This window comes from Oncorhynchus kisutch, linkage group LG14 (assembly GCF_002021735.2).
Source record: "Oncorhynchus kisutch isolate 150728-3 linkage group LG14, Okis_V2, whole genome shotgun sequence".
NCBI lineage: Eukaryota > Metazoa > Chordata > Actinopteri > Salmoniformes > Salmonidae > Oncorhynchus > Oncorhynchus kisutch.
The window spans coordinates 242327-262839 of NC_034187.2; the positions used below are offsets into that span (position 1 = coordinate 242327).

The 20513-nt window shown below is 45.8% G+C and overlaps 1 protein-coding gene across 4 annotated transcripts in view; it reads left to right on the plus strand.

Annotated features, from left to right (window-relative positions):
• The first annotated feature begins 4796 nt into the window (after positions 1-4796).
• letm1 (leucine zipper-EF-hand containing transmembrane protein 1) overlaps positions 4797-20513 on the plus strand; it is a 33545-nt gene continuing 17828 nt past the window's right edge. For 2 of the 4 annotated variants that reach the window (XM_031787617.1, XM_031787619.1), the window contains exons 1-3: positions 4797-5049; positions 7121-7178; positions 11358-11886. In XM_031787617.1, the coding sequence (XP_031643477.1) occupies positions 4971-5049; positions 7121-7178; positions 11358-11886 (666 nt within the window). In that variant the 5' untranslated portion in view covers positions 4797-4970. Of the gene's footprint in view, positions 5050-7120; positions 7179-11354; positions 11887-20513 lie in introns of all 4 variants that reach the window. The other 2 variants (XM_031787616.1, XM_031787618.1) reach the window with 1 other exon arrangement.

The following is a 20513-nucleotide window of genomic DNA, read 5'->3' on the forward strand; positions in this document are numbered from 1 at the left end:
GTTTGCTACACCTCCGGTGGATAGAGAGCCGTTTATTATGTTCAACATAGGAGGGCCAAGCACAGGAAGCAGCTCTTTCAGTAGTTTAGTTGGAATAGGGTCCAGTATGCAGCTTGAAGGTTTAAAGGCCATGATTATTTTCATCATTGTGTCAAGAGATATAGTACTAAAACACTTGAGTGTCTCCCTTGATCCTAGGTCCTGGCAGAGTTGTGCAGACTCAGGACAACTGAGCTTTGGAGGAATACGCAGATTTAAAGGGGGGTCCGTAATTTGCTTTCTAATGATCATGATCTTTCCCTCAAAGAAGTTCATGAATTTATTACTGCTGAAGTGAAAGCCATCCTCTCTTGGGGAATGCTGCTTTTTAGTTAGCTTTGTGACAGTATCAAAAATACATTTCGGATTGTAATTTTTCCTCAATTAAGTTGGAAAAATAGGATGATGGAGCAGCAGTGAGGGCTCTTCGATACTGCACGGTACTGTCTTTACAAGCTAGTCGGAAGACTTCCAGTTTGGTGGAGCAGCAGTAAGGGCTCTTCGATACGGTTCTGTCTTTCCAAGCTAGTCGGAAGACTTCCAGTTTGGTGGAGCAGCAGTGAGGGCTCTTCGATACGATTCTGTCTTTCCAAGCTAGTCGGAAGACTTCCAGTTTGGTGGAGCAAAAGTGAGGGCTCTTCGATACTGCACGGTGCTGTCTTTCCAAGCTAGTCGGAAGACTTCCAGTTTGGTGTAGCAGCAGTAAGGGCTCTTCGATACTGCATGGTACTGTCTTTCCAAGCTAGTCAGAAGACTTCCAGTTTGGTGGAGCAGCAGTGAGGGCTCTTCGATACTGCCACGGTACTGTCTTTCCAAGCTAGTCGGAAGACTTCCAGTTTGGTGTAGCAGCAGTAAGGGCTCTTCGATACTCCGCGGTACTATCTTTCCAAGCTAGTAGGAAGACTTCCAGTTTGGTGTGGCGCCATTTCTGTTCCCATTCTCTGGAAGCTTCAGAGCTCGGGTATTTTCTGTACACCAGGAGCTAGTTTCTTATGAGAAATGTTTTTAGTTTTTAGGGTTGCGGCTGCATCTAGGGTATTGTGCAAGGTTAAATAGAGTTCCTCAGTTAGGTGGTTAACTGATTTTTGTTCTCTGACGTTCTTGGGTAGGCAGAGGTAGTCTGGAAGGGCATCAAGGAACCTTTGGGTTGTCTGAAAATGTATAGCATGACTTTTGATGCTCCTTGGTTGGGGTCTGAGCAGATTATTTGTTGCGATTGCAAACGTAATAAAATGTTGGTCCGATAGTCCAGGGTTATGCGGAAAAACATTAAGATCCACAACATTTATTCCATGGGACAAAACTAGGTCCAGAGTATGACTGTGGAAGTGAGTAGGTCCAGAGACATGTTGGACAAAACCCACTGAGTCGATGATGGCTCCGAAAGCCTTTTGGAGTGGGTTTGTGGACTTTTCCATGTGAATATTAAAGTCACCAAAAATGCTAATATTATCTGCTGTGACTACAAGGTCCAATAGGAATTCAGGGAACTCAGTGAGGAACGCTGTATATGGCCCAGGAGGCCTGTAAACAGTAGCTATAAAAAATGATTGGGTAGGCTGCATAGATTTCATGACTAGAAGCTCAAATGACGAAAATGTGGTTTAATATTTTTGGTAAATTTAAATTTGCTTTCGTAAATGTTAGCAACGCCTCCGCCCCTGAACAGGCAGTTAACCCACTGTTCCTAGGCCGTCATTGAAAATAAGAATTTGTTCTTAATAACTGACTTGCCTAGTTAAATAAAAAATACTGTTCAGCCTGTACATTAACTGTATCTTTATTTAACTAGGCAAGTCAGTTAATGTCAGCCTCAGAAACAGTGGGTTGATTGCCTTGTTCAGGGGCAGAACAACAGATTTTGACCTTGTCGGCTCAGGGATTTGATCTTGCAAACTTTCGGTTACTAGTCCAACGCTCTAACCACTGGGCTACCCGCCGCCCCAGCAACCTGCATTCTGTCTGTACTGGGTCTGAAGTTCAGATGTGTGCAGGTGATTTAGTGATAATTGTGTATGCAAAGAGCAAACAACAAGTTGCACAAGAACTCACTACTGTAATGGTCCAGGTTACAAAGTGGCTCAGTGACTCATGTTTGCATCTCAATGTGAAAAAGACTGTCTGCGTCTTCTTCACAAAGAGGACAACTGATGCCACTGAGCCAGATGTTTATGTGTCAGGGGAGAAGCTCCAGGTGGTATCTGATGCTACTGAGCCAGATGTCTATGTGTCAGGGGAGAAGCTCCAGGTGGTATCTGATGCTACCGAGCCAGATGTCTTTGTGTCAGGGGAGAAGCTCCAGGTGGTATCTGATTTTAAGTACCTTGGCATCATACTTGATTCCAACTTCTCTTTTAAAAAGCAGGTGAAAAAGGTAACTCAAATAACCAAATTCAACCTAGCTAATTTCTGACTTATACGCAATTATTTGACTAGCAAAACTTTACTCCCCCACTTAACATACTGCTTGACTAGTTGGGCCCAAGCTTGCTGTTAAAACCCATTCATTCTGTCTACAAACAGGCTCTCAAAGTGCTTGATTCGAAGCCCAATAGCCATCATCACTGTTACATCCTCAGAAAGCATGAGCTCCTGAGTTGGAAAAATCTTGTGCAATACACTGACACATGTCTTGTATTCAAGATCCTAAATGGCTTGGCTCCCCCTCCACTCAGTATTTTTGTTAAACCGAAAACCCAAGCATATGGCAGCAGATCCACAAGGTCTGCCATGAGAGGATCCACCCCATTTTTAAAATGTTCTCCTAAAATGACATACCCAAATCTAACTGCCTGTTGCTCAGGACCTGAAGCAAGGATATGCATATACTTGGTACCATTTGAAAGGAAACACTTTGTAGTTTGTGGAAAAGTGAATGGAATGTTGGAGAATATAACACAATAGATATAGTAAAAGACAATATAAATAAAAAAACAACTGTTCTTTTGTTAAAACTTTTTTTTACCATCTTCTTTGAAATGCAAGAGAAAGGCCATAATGTATTATTCCAGCCCAGGTGTAATTTAGATGTTGGCCTCTAGATGGCAGCAGTGTATTTGCAAAGTTTTAGACTGATCCAATGAACCATTGCATTTCTGTTCACAATTTTGTATCAAGACTGCCCAAATGTGACTAATTTGTTTATTAACAACTTTTCATGTTCAAAATTGTGCACTCTCCTCAAGCAATAGCATTGTATTCTTTCACTGTAATAGCTACTGTAAATGTGTCAGTGTAGTTAGTTTAACAATAATTTAAGCTTTCTGCCAATATCAGATACGTCTATGTCCTGGGAAATGTTCTTGTTACTTACAACCTTATGCTAATCGCATTAGCCTACGTTAGCTCAACCGTCCCATGGAAGGGACACCGATCCCAATAAGGAAAAGCACCTTTAGTCAATCTGCTTTCTCTGTGAGAGCTTTACACTGCCATCAGACACACACAACTGCACCACCTATCACACTTTCACAAAAAACATGAAGACATGGCTAAAGGTCAATCAGATTTGTGAACATAATCTCTAGTTGTGTATTGCCGCTTTCCATGTTGTCTGTAGCTTGTGAGGTGTGGAAACACTTTGTTGATTTTATGGATTTTGCCCTGTTGCTTTTTGTGCTATGTTTCTCTGTCTGCATTCTACATCTAGCTTGTCCTATGTTGCTCTGCATGTGCTCACTGATTGTCTGTATTGTTATTGTAATTGTTTTTAATAACCTGCCCAGGGACTGCTGTTGAAAATTAGCTGGCTGGCTAAAACCGGCACTTTTTACTGAAATGTTGATTCATGTGCACTATCCCTGTAAAAATAAAAATAAACTCAAACTCAAACTTACAAATATTCTACAATGTAGAAAATTGTTCAAATAAAGAGAAACCCTTGAATGAGTAGGTGGTCTAAAACTTCTGACTGACACTGTATATTCTCATTATTGTTGTTTTATTGTATTACTATTTCCTCTTTTGCAAATGTTTCTTACTTTTTGACTCAGAATTGTTGGAAGGTAAACGTTTCACGGTAAAGTCTACACCTGCTGTATTCGGTGTATGTGACAATAACATTTGATTGATTTTACTCTTATTTTGAAAAAAAACAAACAAATCTGCATTCATGTTGCTGCCATTATATCCTGCTGCCAGGAGAACGGTAATCTACTCAAATCGGTCTCCAGGAAGACATAAATCAACGGGAAAATGGCGGAAGTGGATGTTGTGTTTGAATCAGATTTCGTGTGGAGTGGACAAGAGAGTGAGAGGAATTGGATTACAGTGGAGAATGCAGAAGGGAATAAGAGAACTAAATTGGTGGTGGAAACTAGTAAATCCAAACTTAGTTCTTAGTCTTTTTTTGGTTGGAATAAGGGTTTTGAATCGATGTTGTTACCAGAGAGATCTGTTTTGAATTCTCTATTAAAATTGTGGTTGTGTTGGGTGAGGTGGCGTCAGTAAGAATAATGAGAAGTGGGCTTCTCAGGTACCAGGAGTGCAGCTGAGCGGTTTTTGGGACTCAGGGACTTCTCTGCAGAGGCATTACAATGAATCCTGTCGATGAATGCTCCGTCCTCAGGCACCTGTGTAGAGATGTGATTTGAATATGACTGAAGGAGTGGGATGGTTGTTTGATTGATTTTTGTATTATCTCCGATCCCCCCTTCCCGCAATTGAGTATATTATGTTATGTACCCGGTACAGTAGGTGGCGGCGATTCACCAATAGGTGTGGACTGCCATTAAACTTTAAAGAAGAAGAAGAAGAACGACGAAGACGGAAGCCAATATAATCCGCAGTTCATCCACCTCGCCGCACTCACCCACGGAGAAAGCAAGGACATGGGGCTAGTTCAGCTAGTGCCATATTAAAGTAGCTAGCAGCGCAGTACGTTCGTTTTCCATTAGTTTGACCGACTAAAAGCCGTTATCAGAGCCAGGAGCATGGCGTTAATCTTGTTGACGAGGTCTCGCACTCCGCTGATGAAAACATCTCGCTCGTTAAAGAGCGATTTCCGCAACGGTGAGAAGGATTCTTCATGTCGACTGTCGATACGTGTTGAAGTCTTTTGTTGTAATTTGTTTCGATTTGTATTAGCTTGTTTTAACATTGTAGCTAGACTGACAATGCTGTTTAGCTGTGAATGTCATTGTTGGTTAATGAGGAAACCGTAGTTAAACGAGATTAGCTGGTTCAGACAGTTAAATAACTAACGTTAGTCAATCCCTTGGCTTTGTAGAAAGATACATGTTCATAGCTAAACGTGTTTTATGACCGTGTAGAGGTTAACTAGTTGTTTCACTGAGATAATGGTAACGTCAGCTAACTATACGGGCTATTTCTGTTAATAAGTTACTATAGTTAGCAACTAGCAGTAGCTCCGCCGGTAACGGTGTATACCGGTTCCAGAAACGTGTGTTGTGGCATGGTCCCGTCCCGGCCTTTGTTGATCTATTACACCGGGCATGACAGCGCTGTGGACAGAGGCGCGGCAGCAACTTCTAGACTGATTCCAGCTCATCTATTAACTACAACGTTAACTAAGCGGTTCAACGTGGGCATTGCACGTGTTTCTGTTGCAGAGGTTGTGAATACATTGTCAGGTCATCTAAGGCCAAGACTAATGGCAGGGGTCTGGGGGGGGGCGGTCGGTCCGTGAGGCCTAGAAGACGTAGCTATAACTAACGTTAGTTGTCACATCTCCCTATCATCAGGCTCCCCGGTTGGTGTTTATGCGACGGTCATTATTCGAATAAAGCTCTAGTCTGGCGCATCCACTAACTATACAAAGCATCAGGTTTCAGATCCTCGACAGCTTTCAGTCAATTTCCATTCCAATGTATTTTATGCTGTTATCTATAAACACGTCCTGTATGTATTTTTGGCGGTGTATCGTGGTCGAAATGTGATCGTTTCAGGCACCACACCGTGCGAATGTAGTATTGGGAGGAGACGTCATTCGAGGGCAGGTTCTTTCATAGGGATGGTGCCGTTTCCCTGGCCTGCTATGGTGCCGTTTCCCTGGCCTGCTATGGTGCAGTTTCGCTGTATATATCTCAGCACCCCCGAGACAGACCTGTTTTATATGGCAAGTTAAACCTGGTATAAACCACCAGAGCAAAACACATTTAGTCGGTCTGGATGTTGTGAAGCATGGAGACATGTTGTGAGGGAGTAGCAGGGACATGCCAGCAGTCTCAATTCTCTCAATTTCATCAACAATAAGTCCATTGATGCAGAGGACATTAGATCTGTTCATGACACATTTACTCACTGATTGGGTTGTTAATTGCATGAATTTGAACATTTATGTAGGTGTTTGTAGAGGTGGAGGTGTTTGTAGAGGTGGAGGTGTTTGTAGAGGTGGAGGTGTTTGTAGAGGTGGAGGTGTTTGTAGAGGTGGAGGTGTTTGTAGAGGTGTTTAGAGGTGGAGGTGACAGTGTTTAGAGGTGGAGGTGACAGTGTTTAGAGGTGGAGGTGACAGTGTTTAGAGGTGGAGGTGACAGTGTTTAGAGGTGTTTATGTAGGTGTAGTATCTATAGAAGTCAGTCTGACACAGTTACAGTAATCTTTTAGCCAGGTGTGTAATGCCAGTAGCCTGCTGAATCCTTCACAACCGTGGCCCAATGACGGTACCGGACCTGAATTGATTGGCTGCTTTTTGTAATCTTTCAGTGCTAGAATCAGTTCTTTAAAATAATTTTTCAGAAGTTCTGAGCTAGCTCTCCTGATGTCGTTTGACCCCACGTGGACTACGACAGTTCCCGGCAACGGTCATAGAACGGTCAGAAGCAGCTTTGTAATGTCCTGTACTTGTGCTCCAGGATAGCACAGGGTTCTTACAATAGAGCTCCTGGTGAAGACAACTTGTGCAATGGCTGAGGAGGTCTGGCTGTTCTTTTGCCTTGGGTGGTTTCGCAAACCCCTCGAGGACCGAAGGGCAGTGGGGCCCGATGGACCCAAGCTGGCTGTAGTATCCATCCTGGATGATGAATGGGTGGCATACTGTAAACTGACTCTCTGCCCTGTCATGTACTATTCTGTTGCAGCCTGCCTTATAGGTCAATATATCTGTTTCTCTCTGTGTTTTCAGGGAAGCTTCAAGATGGCTCCTGTTTCAGCTGTACATCTCTCAGACGCTCCAGTCAAAGGTAGTTTCTAACTGATACAAAGTAACAGTTAAATTAATCACCATGCTGGGGTTCTTCTGTTCATATTGTCAATGAGTGTGGTGTGGTTATTGTTTTTTGGGGGATTTTATTAGGATCCCCATTAGCTGTTGCAAAAGCAGCAGCTACTCAGCCTGGGGTCCATATAAAAGATGAAACATGAGAATACAGAACATTTAATAGACAACAGCTCAAGGTCAGAACTAAATCAATAAAATAAAAAAGTTTTACAGAAGGCACACAGCCTACACATACATACACACAAACCATTTAGGTCAAACAGGGGAGAGGCATTGTGCCGTGTCTGGGTTTTAAAAAACAGGTTTGTTGTTCATTTTGAGCAATATGAGATGAAACAGAGTTCCATGCTATAATGGCTCTGTATAATGTGTATCAATAATTGGAAGGAGCAATTTCATAAATTCATCAAATGTAGCGTCTGGATGCTCCTCATTAATCACATCAGACCAACAAAGATTTTTAACATCCTCCACTTAAAAGTCAATCTTTTATAGGATCTGTTATACACTATTTTAGGCCCAGCTTTTGGAACTTTGTCTTTCTTGGATATAGCCACTATTGTGATCACTACATCCAATGGGTACGGATACAGCTTTAGAACAAAGGTCTACAGTGTTAGTAACAATTTGATCAATACATGTTGATGATCTTGTACCTGTAGTGTTTGTAAATACCCTGGTAGGTTGATTAATAACCTGAACTACATTACAGGCACTGGTTACAGTGAAGCTTCCTCTTGAGCGGACAGCTTGATGAAAACCAGTCAATATTCAGGTTCCTGAGAAAGTAGACCTCTCTGTTTACATACACTATCAAGCATTTCACACACATTATTTAGATACTGACTACACTTGGTGGCCTACAGCAACAGCCCAAAATAAAAGGCTTTAGATGAGTCAGGTGAAGCTGCAACCACAACACTTCAGTAACCCTTGACAAATGATCTCTAAGGGAAACATTACAGGGATATGGCTCGGAATATATACAGCATCACCTCACCCATAAACATTACAGGGATATGGCTATGAATATATACAACACCTCCCCTATAAACATTACAGGGATATGGCTCTGAATATAGACAGCAACACCTCCCCTATAAACATTACAGGGATATGGCTGTGAATATATACAACACCTCCCCTATAAACATTACAGGGATATGGCTCTGAATATATACAACACCTCCCCCATAAACATTACAGGGATATGGCTCTGAATATACACAGCAACACCTCCCCTATAAACATTACAGGGATATGGCTCTGAATATATACAACACCTCCCCTATAAACATTACAGGGATATGGCTCTGAATATATATAACAACACCTCCCCTATAAACATTACAGGGATATGGCTCTGAATATATATAACAACACCTCCCCTATAAACATTACAGGGATATGGCTCTGAATATATACAACACCTCCCCCATAAACATTACAGGGATATGGCTCTGAATATATATAACAACACCTCCCCTATAAACATTACAGGGATATGGCTCTGAATATATACAACACCTCCCCTATAAACATTACAGGGATATGGCTCTGAATATATACAACACCTCCCCTATAAACATTACAGGGATATGGCTCTGAATATATACAACACCTCCCCTATAAACATTACAGGGATATGGCTCTGAATATATATAACAACACCTCCCCTATAAACATTACAGGGATATGGCTCTGAATATACACAGCAACACCTCCCCTATAAACATTACAGGGATATGGCTCTGAATATATACAACACCTCCCCTATAAACATTACAGGGATATGGCTCTGAATATATATATATAACAACACCTCCCCTATAAACATTACAGGGATATGGCTCTGAATATACACAGCAACACCTCCCCTATAAACATTACAGGGATATGGCTCTGAATATATACAACACCTCCCCTATAAACATTACAGGGATATGGCTCTGAATATATACAACACCTCCCCTATAAACATTACAGGGATATGGCTCTGAATATACACAGCAACACCTCCCCTATAAACATTACAGGGATATGGCTCTGAATATACACAGCAACACCTCCCCTATAAACATTACAGGGATATGGCTCTGAATATATACAACACCTCCCCTATAAACATTACAGGGATATGGCTCTGAATATATATAACAACACCTCCCCTATAAACATTACAGGGATATGGCTCTGAATATATATAACAACACCTCCCCTATAAACATTACAGGGATATGGCTCTGAATATATACAACACCTCCCCTATAAACATTACAGGGATATGGCTCTGAATATATACAACACCTCCCCTATAAACATTACAGGGATATGGCTCTGAATATATACAACACCTCCCCTATAAACATTACAGGGATATGGCTCTGAATATATACAACACCTCCCCTATAAACATTACAGGGATATGGCTCTGAATATATACAACACCTCCCCTATAAACATTACAGGGATATGGCTCTGAATATATACAACACCTCCCCTATAAACATTACAGGGATATGGCTCTGAATATATACAACACCTCCCCTATAAACATTACAGGGATATGGCTCTGAATATATACAACACCTCCCCTATAAACATTACAGGGATATGGCTCTGAATATATATAACAACACCTCCCCTATAAACATTACAGGGATATGGCTCTGAATATATATAACAACACCTCCCCTATAAACATTACAGGGATATGGCTCTGAATATATATAACAACACCTCCCCTATAAACATTACAGGGATATGGCTCTGAATATACACAGCAACACCTCCCCTATAAACATTACAGGGATATGGCTCTGAATATATACAACACCTCCCCTATAAACATTACAGGGATATGGCTCTGAATATATACAATACCTCCCCTATAAACATTACAGGGATATGGCTCTGAATATATACAACACCTCCCCTATAAACATTACAGGGATATGGCTCTGAATATACACAGCAACACCTCCCCTATAAACATTACAGGGATATGGCTATGAATATATACAACACCTCCCCTATGAACATTACAGGGATGTGGCTCTAAATATATACAGCAACACCTCCCCTATAAACATTTCTGTCTCCTATATCCTTGTTTCTACTGCTGTATCATCAGAATGAATAATTTTGCATGCCCAATTTTTCAGTTTTTGATTTGTTAAAAAAGTTTGAAATATCCAATAAATGTCGTTCCACTTCATGATTGTGTCCCACTTGTTGTTGATTCTTCACAAAAAAATACAGTTTTATATCTTTATGTTTGAAGCCTGAAATGTGGCAAAAGGTCGCAAAGTTCAAGGGGGCCGAATACTTTCGCAAGGCACTGTATGAATGTTATCTGATGTCAGCAAGTTATTGATTTCATGAACTTTATTTCTAAGGCTACATATATTAATATGGGCTATTTTCAGCCCTTTCCTGGGTAGCTTATCAGAGATGGACTTAATACTGAAAAGAGCAAACAAAGCAAGATAAAAAAAATACATGTTCAGGTGTGTGTGTGTGTGTGTGCGCGCGCATTGGGGGGTTGAACCCATAGGCTTGGCTCTCTCATCCCTTCCAGTCTTCTGGGAGGGAAGGTGGACAATGAGCCTGTCATAGCAGATGTAAGCAATGTCTCCACCCGCTCTGGCAGCTTCCATTGCTGGCAGAAGTTCTTTCCTGGGCTCCCGAGTAGCGCAGCAGTCTGAGGCACTGCATCTCAGTGCTAGATGTGTCACTACAGACCCTGGTTCGATTCCAGGTTGTATCCCAACCTGCCGTGATTGGGAGTCCCATAGGGTGACCCACAATTGGCCCAGCGTCATTAGGGTTTGACTGGTGTTTTTGTTGTTCATGTTATTGAGTGTGCTGTTCATATTTCATTTTTTTAGGGGGTAGATCGCCTTTAATATTGCAGATTGTGGCTTCCATCAATTTAATTGTCTGCGTATTTAAAAAATATATATATTTTCCCCTAACCCTACCACCACTTCCCTAATTAGAGTAAACTATTGGACAACAACACTTAGGCTTCTACTCCCAGCTTATACATACTATATACATTTTAAGGGCACAGTATTATTTTTTTTAACAATAGTTCTGTTGTTCATGTTGCTATTGAGTGTTTCTGTGTTTTCAGTAGACTGGATGGTGATAGGCTGGTGGTCCGAGGTGGGAGCTTGGCTCCGCCCTCCTTCCTAGGCCCCTCGCTGCATACAGCATCAGACAGCTACAGGGTTCCAGGCCACGCCACAGACCACACCCCTTCTATGAGGCTGTACTCTGCTGTAGTGGAAGGCTCCTCCACCACCTCCTCTCTGTACCACCTGGGAGGTGGGTACCCACAGTGGACGGCATCCTGGCGAGTGAGGGGGAACGTGGTCGGGGTACGGTGGATCCACACCTCCAGATGTCTCCGTGACGACTCTAAAGTAGAGAAGTCTCTCCGCTCTCTGAAGGATAAGAACAAGAAGCTAGAGGAGGGTGGGCCGGTGTACAGTCCTACAGTAGACCATACCATAGTCAGGAGAACTATAGGACAACGTGTTCTAGACGAGGTTAAACACTACTACCACGGCTTCCGACTGCTGTGGATCGACACTACCATCGCTGGACGCATGCTGTGGCAGGTCCTCAACGGGCACCCCCTGTCCCGACGGGAGAGGAGACAGGTGAGGAGATCAGGGATCCTTTGTAGTCTTTCATTTATTTTATTAACCCTTTTCTGCTACATATACAGCGCCTTCGGAAAATATTCAGACCCTTTGACTTTTTCCACGTTTGTTAGGTTACAGCATTTTTCCCTCAATTTACACCCCCCCCAGGTTTTTTGAAATGTTTGCGAATTTATTAAAAATAAAAAACTTATCACATTTACTTAAGTATTCAGACCCTTTACCCAGTACTTTGAAGCACCTTTGGCAGCATTTACAGCCTCTCGTCTTGGGTATTATGCTACAAGTTTGGCATTTGAAGTTTCTCCCATTCTTCTCTGCAGATCCTCTGAAGTTATGTCAGGTTGGATGGGGAGTATCGCTGCACAGCTATTTTCAGGTCTCTCCAAAGATGTTAGATCGGGTTCAAGTCCGTGCTCTGGCTGGGCCACCCAAGGACATTCAGATACTTGTCCCAAAGCCACTCCTGCGTTGTCTTGGCTGTGTGCCTAGGGTCATTATCCTGTTGGAAGGTGAACCTTCGCCTCAGTCTGAGGTCCTGAGTACTCTAGAGTAGGTTTTCATCAAGGATCTCTCTGTACTTTAATCTGTTCATCTTTGCATTGATCCTGACTAGTCCTGACTAGTCTCCCAGTCCCTGTCAAGTGGTCTGAATACTTTCCATAGGCACTGTACATACATGGTACTTTTATATACAACAATCACAACAATAATACATTACCAAACATGCTCTTTAATCCCACCCCTCAACCCATCCCACCTATCACCATAGACCTCAGCTCTTTAATCCCACCCCCTCAATCTCTCAGCCCATCCCACCAATCACCATGGACCTCAGCTCTTTAATCCCAGCCTCTCAGCGCATCCCACCTATCACCATAGACCACCCTCATTTGGATTCCATGTGCCATACTTTTCAAATGTATACACTTTGAACTTTTCTCATCATATAGTATCCACAGATTGTGAGCTAAAGATGAAAACCATTCTGACATAGTGAGAAAAAAAAATATTTGTCTTTCCAGATCGCCCAACACTGCTATTTGTCAGGTTAATTTTAAGTGAGTGTCGTGATATTTTTTTGAACCATTTCTGAATCTGTGACCAGAAACAAACTACATAGGGGCAAGACCCCCTATGTCTGTTCACAGCAACATCTACAGAGCTGAGATGGTTGTATGCCCCAGTGCCAGCCAAAAGTTGACACACCAATTTATTTTTCCTATTTTCTACATTGTAGAATAATAGTGAAGACATAAACTATGAAATAACACATATGGAATCATGTAGTAACCAAACAAGTGTTAAACAAATCCAAATATATTTGAGATTCTTAAAAGTAGCCACCCTTTGCCTTGATTACAGCTTTGCACACTCTTGGCTTTCTCTCAACCAGCTTCATGAGGTAGTCACCACCTGGAATGCATTTCAATTAGCAGGTGTGCCTTGTTAATTTGTGGATTTTCTTTCCTTAATGCGTTTGAGCCCATCAGTTGTGTTGTAACAAGGTAGGGGAGGTATACAGAAGATGGCCCTATTTGGTAAAAGACCAAGTCCATATTATGGCAAGAACATCTCAAATAAGCAAAGAGAAATGACACTCCATCATTACTTTAAGACACGAAGGTCAGTTAATCCGGAAAATTTCAAGAACTTTAAACGTTTCTTCAAGTGCTGTCGCCAAAACCATCAAGTGCTATGATGAAACTGGCTCTCATGAGGACCGCCACAGGAAAGGAAGACCTGGAGTTACCTCTGCTGCAGAGGATAAGTTCATTTTAGTTAACAGCCTCAGAAATCCGCAACTAACTGCACCTCAGATTTGAAATTGATTGTGGGAAGTTAATTTATATTTTTGGAGATATGAATACCAAGGATGTCTACTTCACCATCTGCCCATTTTAAAGTAGTGTAAACACTTTTTTTTTTTAAACAATCCATTACGTAATATGGTACTCTAGTCATAATTGGGTTTTAGTCCAGAGAGGCTAGACAAGTGATCAAGATCTTCAGACTGTGCAGGGATCCAGCTTGCGAACTTAAGAAAACACTAGTTATCGGGATACATTAACACTTGTTTTCTAACCCCTTGATGTTCTTTTTGGTTCTAATTTTAATAGCTAACATTTCAATGGCCATAAGAAATAGATATGGAGATAATGGACAGTCTTGTTTTACTCCTCTTAAAAGCAAAATTTCTGAGAAGTAACCATTATTTACTATTTTACACCTGTACATAAACACATTGTATAAGAGATTCACCACAGCTACCCCCCTACTTTTTTACATTTCCGCCTGAAGACATACCAAAATCTAACTGCCTTTATCTCAGGCTCAGAACCAAGGATATGCATATTCTTGATTTCATTTGAAAGAAAACACTCTGGAGTTTGTGTAAATGTGAATTGAATATAGGAGAATATAACACAATAGATCTGGTTTAGATAATACAATGAACAAAACATGTTTTTTTATTGTTGTATCATCATCTTTAAAATGAACAAGGCAAAACAAACATTCAGATAGGATGATGGGGACAATTTCAGTGAAAACCACAAGAGGGCAACAGTGCTTGTGCAAAGTTTCAGAATGATAACTTCCAAAATGAGTATGCTACATGACATTTATCATGAAGTCACCCAGGTGTCCCACACAAGTAGCCCAAATGTACCCAAGTGGCCAAATTGGTGAAGTTATACATTTTGAATGGAATAACTATATACAAAATACCGAAATGGTATTCTAACACACCCCCCAAAAATGAGAAAAAACATGAAAAAATATATATACATTTACAAAATAACACTTTCAATATTTGGAAGACCCTCAGTCCAATACACAATATTGTGCTGCTGATGCCAGGTGCCATAGCAGTGTCTATCTGCTGTAAAGCAGAGGGTCACCAAGCATGTGGTGCAGGTGATGAGGGACTTAATTTTGCGAAGTACACAGCGACGCCTCCATGATGTGCCCTTTTGGCCCTGAGGCACATCCATGCCTGCAGAAATACATTTGGGCAGATGAATGCCACTTGTGGCAGGAGCTGGATGAACCAGCTTCAGTGGGGGATGGACACCTTGGCACTGGGGGCTCCCATTCGGAGTCATTGCCCCCTTAAACTCTAACTGGCTGTGCCACCTTTAGCCGCAATGACTCCAACCAAATGCTTCCTGTAGTTATTGATCAGTCTCTCACGTCGCTGTGGAGGAATTGTGGCCCACTCTTCCATGCAGAACTGCTTTAAGTCAGCAACATGCTCATTTCTGCTCATTTCAAGTCCTGTCACAACATCTCTATTGGGATTAGATCTGGATTTTGACTAGGCCATTCCAAAACATCACATTTGTTTATTTTTAGCCATTTTCATGTAGACTTGATTATGTGTTTTGGATCATTGTCTTGCTGCATGACCCAGCTGTGCTTCAGCTTCAGCTCCAGCTCAGATGGCCTGACATTCTCCTGCAGAATTCATGGTTCCTTCTATTAAGGCAAGTCGTCCAGGTCCTGAGGCAGCAAAGCCTCCTCAAACCATCCCACTACCACCACCATGCTGACCTCAAACCATCCCACTACCACCACCATGCTGACCCCAAACCATCCCACTACCACCACCATGCTGACCCCAAACCATCCCACTACCACCACCATGCTGACCCCAAACCATCCCACTACCACCACCACCATGCTGACCCCAAACCATCCCACTACCACCACCACCATGCTGACCCAAACCATCCCACTACCACCACCACCATGCTGACCCCAAACCATCACACTACCGCCACCACCATGCTGACCCCAAACCATCACACTACCACCACCATGCTGACCCCAAACCATCACACTACCGCCACCACCATGCTGACCCCAAACCATCACACTACCACCACCATGCTGACCCCAAACCATCACACTACCACCACCACCATGCTGACCCCAAACCATCCCACTACCACCACCACCATGCTGACCCCAAACCATCCCACTACCACCACCACCATGCTGACCCCAAACCATCCCACTACCACCACCACCATGCTGACCCAAACCATCCCACTACCACCACCACCATGCTGACCCCAAACCATCACACTACCGCCACCACCATGCTGACCCCAAACCATCACACTACCACCACCATGCTGACCCCAAACCATCACACTACCGCACCACATGCTGACCCCAAACCATCACACTACCACCACCATGCTGACCCCAAACCATCACACTACCACCACCATGCTGACCCCAAACCATCACACTACCACCACCACCATGCTGACCCCAAACCATCCCACTACCACCACCACCATGCTGACCCCAAACCATCCCACTACCACCACCACCATGCTGACCCCAAACCATCCCACTACCACCACCACCATGCTGACCCCAAACCATCACACTACCACCACCACCATGCTGACCCCAAACCATCCCACTACCACCACCACCATGCTGACCCCAAACCATCCCACTACCACCACCACCATGCTGACCCCAAACCATCCCACTACCACCACCACCACCATGCTGACCCCAAACCATCCCACTACCCCCACTACCACCACCACCATGCTGACCCCAAACCATCCCACTACTACCACCACCACCACCACCATGCTGACCCCAAACCATCCCACTACCACCACCACCACCACCATGCTGACCCCAAACCATCCCACTACCACCACCACCACCACCATGCTGACCCCAAACCATCCCACTACCACCACCACCACCACCATGCTGACCCCAAACCATCCCACCACCACCATGCTGACCCCAAACCATCCCACCACCACCATGCTGACCCCAAACCATCCCACTACCACCACCACCACCATGCTGACCCCAAACCATCCCACTACCACCACCACCACCATGCTGACCCCAAACCATCCCACTACCACCACCACCATGCTGACCCCAAACCATCCCACTACCACCACCACCACCACCATGCTGACCCCAAACCATCACACTACCACCACCACCACCATGCTGACCCCAAACCATCCCACTACCACCACCACCACCATGCTGACCCCAAACCATCCCACTACCCACCACCACCACCATGCTGACCCCAAACCATCCCACTACCACCACCACCACCACCACCATGCTGACCCCAAACCATCCCACTACCACCACCACCACCACCATGCTGACCCCAAACCATCCCACTACCACCACCATGCTGACCCCAAACCATCCCACTACCACCACCATCACCATCCATGCTGACCCCAAACCATCCCACTACCACCACCACCACCATGCTGACCCCAAACCATCCCACTACCACCACCACCATGCTGACCCAAACCATCCCACTACCACCACCACCATGCTGACCCCAAACCATCACACTACCGCCACCACCATGCTGACCCCAAACCATCACACTACCACCACCATGCTGACCCCAAACCATCACACTACCACCACCATGCTGACCCCAAACCATCACACTACCACCACCACCATGCTGACCCCAAACCATCCCACTACCACCACCACCATGCTGACCCCAAACCATCCCACTACCACCACCACCACCATGCTGACCCCAAACCATCCCACTACCACCACCACCACCATGCTGACCCCAAACCATCCCACTACCCCCACTACCACCACCACCATGCTGACCCCAAACCATCCCACTACTACCACCACCACCACCACCATGCTGACCCCAAACCATCCCACTACCACCACCACCACCACCATGCTGACCCCAAACCATCCCACCACCACCATGCTGACCCCAAACCATCCCACCACCACCATGCTGACCCCAAACCATCCCACTACCACCACCACCACCACCATGCTGACCCCAAACCATCCCACTACCACCACCACCACCACCATGCTGACCCCAAACCATCCCACTACCACCACCACCACCACCATGCTGACCCCAAACCATCCCACCACCACCATGCTGACCCCAAACCATCCCACCACCACCATGCTGACCCCAAACCATCCCACTACCACCACCACCACCATGCTGACCCCAAACCATCCCACTACCACCACCACCACCATGCTGACCCCAAACCATCCCACTACCACCACCACCATGCTGACCCCAAACCATCCCACTACCACCACCACCACCACCATGCTGACCCCAAACCATCACACTACCACCACCACCACCATGCTGACCCCAAACCATCCCACTACCACCACCACCACCATGCTGACCCCAAACCATCCCACTACCACCACCACCACCATGCTGACCCCAAACCATCCCACTACCACCACCACCACCACCACCATGCTGACCCCAAACCATCCCACTACCACCACCACCACCACCATGCTGACCCCAAACCATCCCACTACCACCACCATGCTGACCCCAAACCATCCCACTACCACCACCATCACCATCCATGCTGACCCCAAACCATCCCACTACCACCACCACCACCATGCTGACCCCAAACCATCCCACTACCACCACCACCATGCTGACCCAAACCATCCCACTACCACCACCACCATGCTGACCCCAAACCATCACACTACCGCCACCACCATGCTGACCCCAAACCATCACACTACCACCACCATGCTGACCCCAAACCATCACACTACCACCACCATGCTGACCCCAAACCATCACACTACCACCACCACCATGCTGACCCCAAACCATCCCACTACCACCACCACCATGCTGACCCCAAACCATCCCACTACCACCACCACCACCATGCTGACCCCAAACCATCCCACTACCACCACCACCACCATGCTGACCCCAAACCATCCCACTACCCCCACTACCACCACCACCATGCTGACCCCAAACCATCCCACTACTACCACCACCACCACCACCATGCTGACCCCAAACCATCCCACTACCACCACCACCACCACCACCATGCTGACCCCAAACCATCCCACTACCACCACCACCACCACCATGCTGACCCCAAACCATCCCACTACCACCACCACCATGCTGACCCCGAACCATCCCACTACCACCACCACCACCATGCTGACCCCAAACCATCCCACTACCACCACCACCACCATGCTGACCCCAAACCATCCCACTACCACCACCACCATGCTGACCCCAAACCATCCCACTACCACCACCACCATGCTGACCCCAAACCATCCCACTACCACCACCACCACCACCATGCTGACCCCAAACCATCACACTACTACCACCACCACCACCACCATGCTGACCCCAAACCATCCCACTACCACCACCACCATGCTGACCCCAAACCATCCCACTACCACCACCACCACCATGCTGACCCCAAACCATCCCACTACCACCACCACCACCATGCTGACCCCAAACCATCCCACTACCACCACCACCACCACCATGCTGACCCCAAACCATCCCACTACCACCACCATGCTGACCCCAAACCATCCCACTACCACCACCACCACTATCCATGCTGACCCCAAACCATCCCACTACCACCACCATCACCATCCATGCTGACCCCAAACCATCCCACTACCACCACCATGCTGACCCCAAACCATCCCACTACCACCACCACCACTATCCATGCTGACCCCAAACCATCCCACTACCACCACCATCACCATCCATGCTGACCCCAAACCATCCCACTACCACCACCACCACCATGCTGACCCCAAACCATCCCACTACCACCACCACCACCATGCTGACCCCAAACCATCCCACTACCACCACCACCACCATGCTGACCCCAAACCATCCCACTACCACCACCACCACCATGCTGACCCCAAACCATCCCACTACCACCACCACCACCATGCTGACCCCAAACCATCCCACTACCACCACCACCACCACCATGCTGACCCCAAACCATCCCACTACCACCACCACCATGCTGACCCCAAACCATCCCACTACCACCACCACCATGCTGACCCCAAACCATCCCACTACCACCACCACCATGCTGACCCCAAACCATCCCACTACCACCACCACCATGCTGACCCCAAACCATCCCACTACCACCACCATGCTGACCCCAAACCATCCCACTACCACCACCACCATGCTGACCCCAAACCATCCCACTACCACCCACCATGCTGACCCCAATCCATCCCACTACCACCACCATGCTGACCCCAAACCATCCCACTACCACCACCATGCTGACCCCAAACCATCCCACTACCACCACCATGCTGACCCCAAACCATCCCACTACCACCACCATGCTGACCCCAAACCATCCCACTACCACCACCATGCTGACCCCAAACCATCCCACTACCACCACCATGCTGACCCCAAACCATCCCACTACCACCACCATGCTGACCCCAAACCATCCCACTACCACCACCATGCTGACCCCAAACCATCCCACTACCACCACCATGCTGACCCCAAACCATCCCACTACCACCACCATGCTGACCCCAAACCATCCCACTACCACCACCACCATGCTGACCCCAAACCATCCCACTACCACCACCACCATGCTGACCCCAAACCATCCCACCACCACCATGCTGACCCCAAACCATCCCACCACCACCATGCTGACCCCAAACCATCCCACTACCACCACCACCATGCTGACCCCAAACCA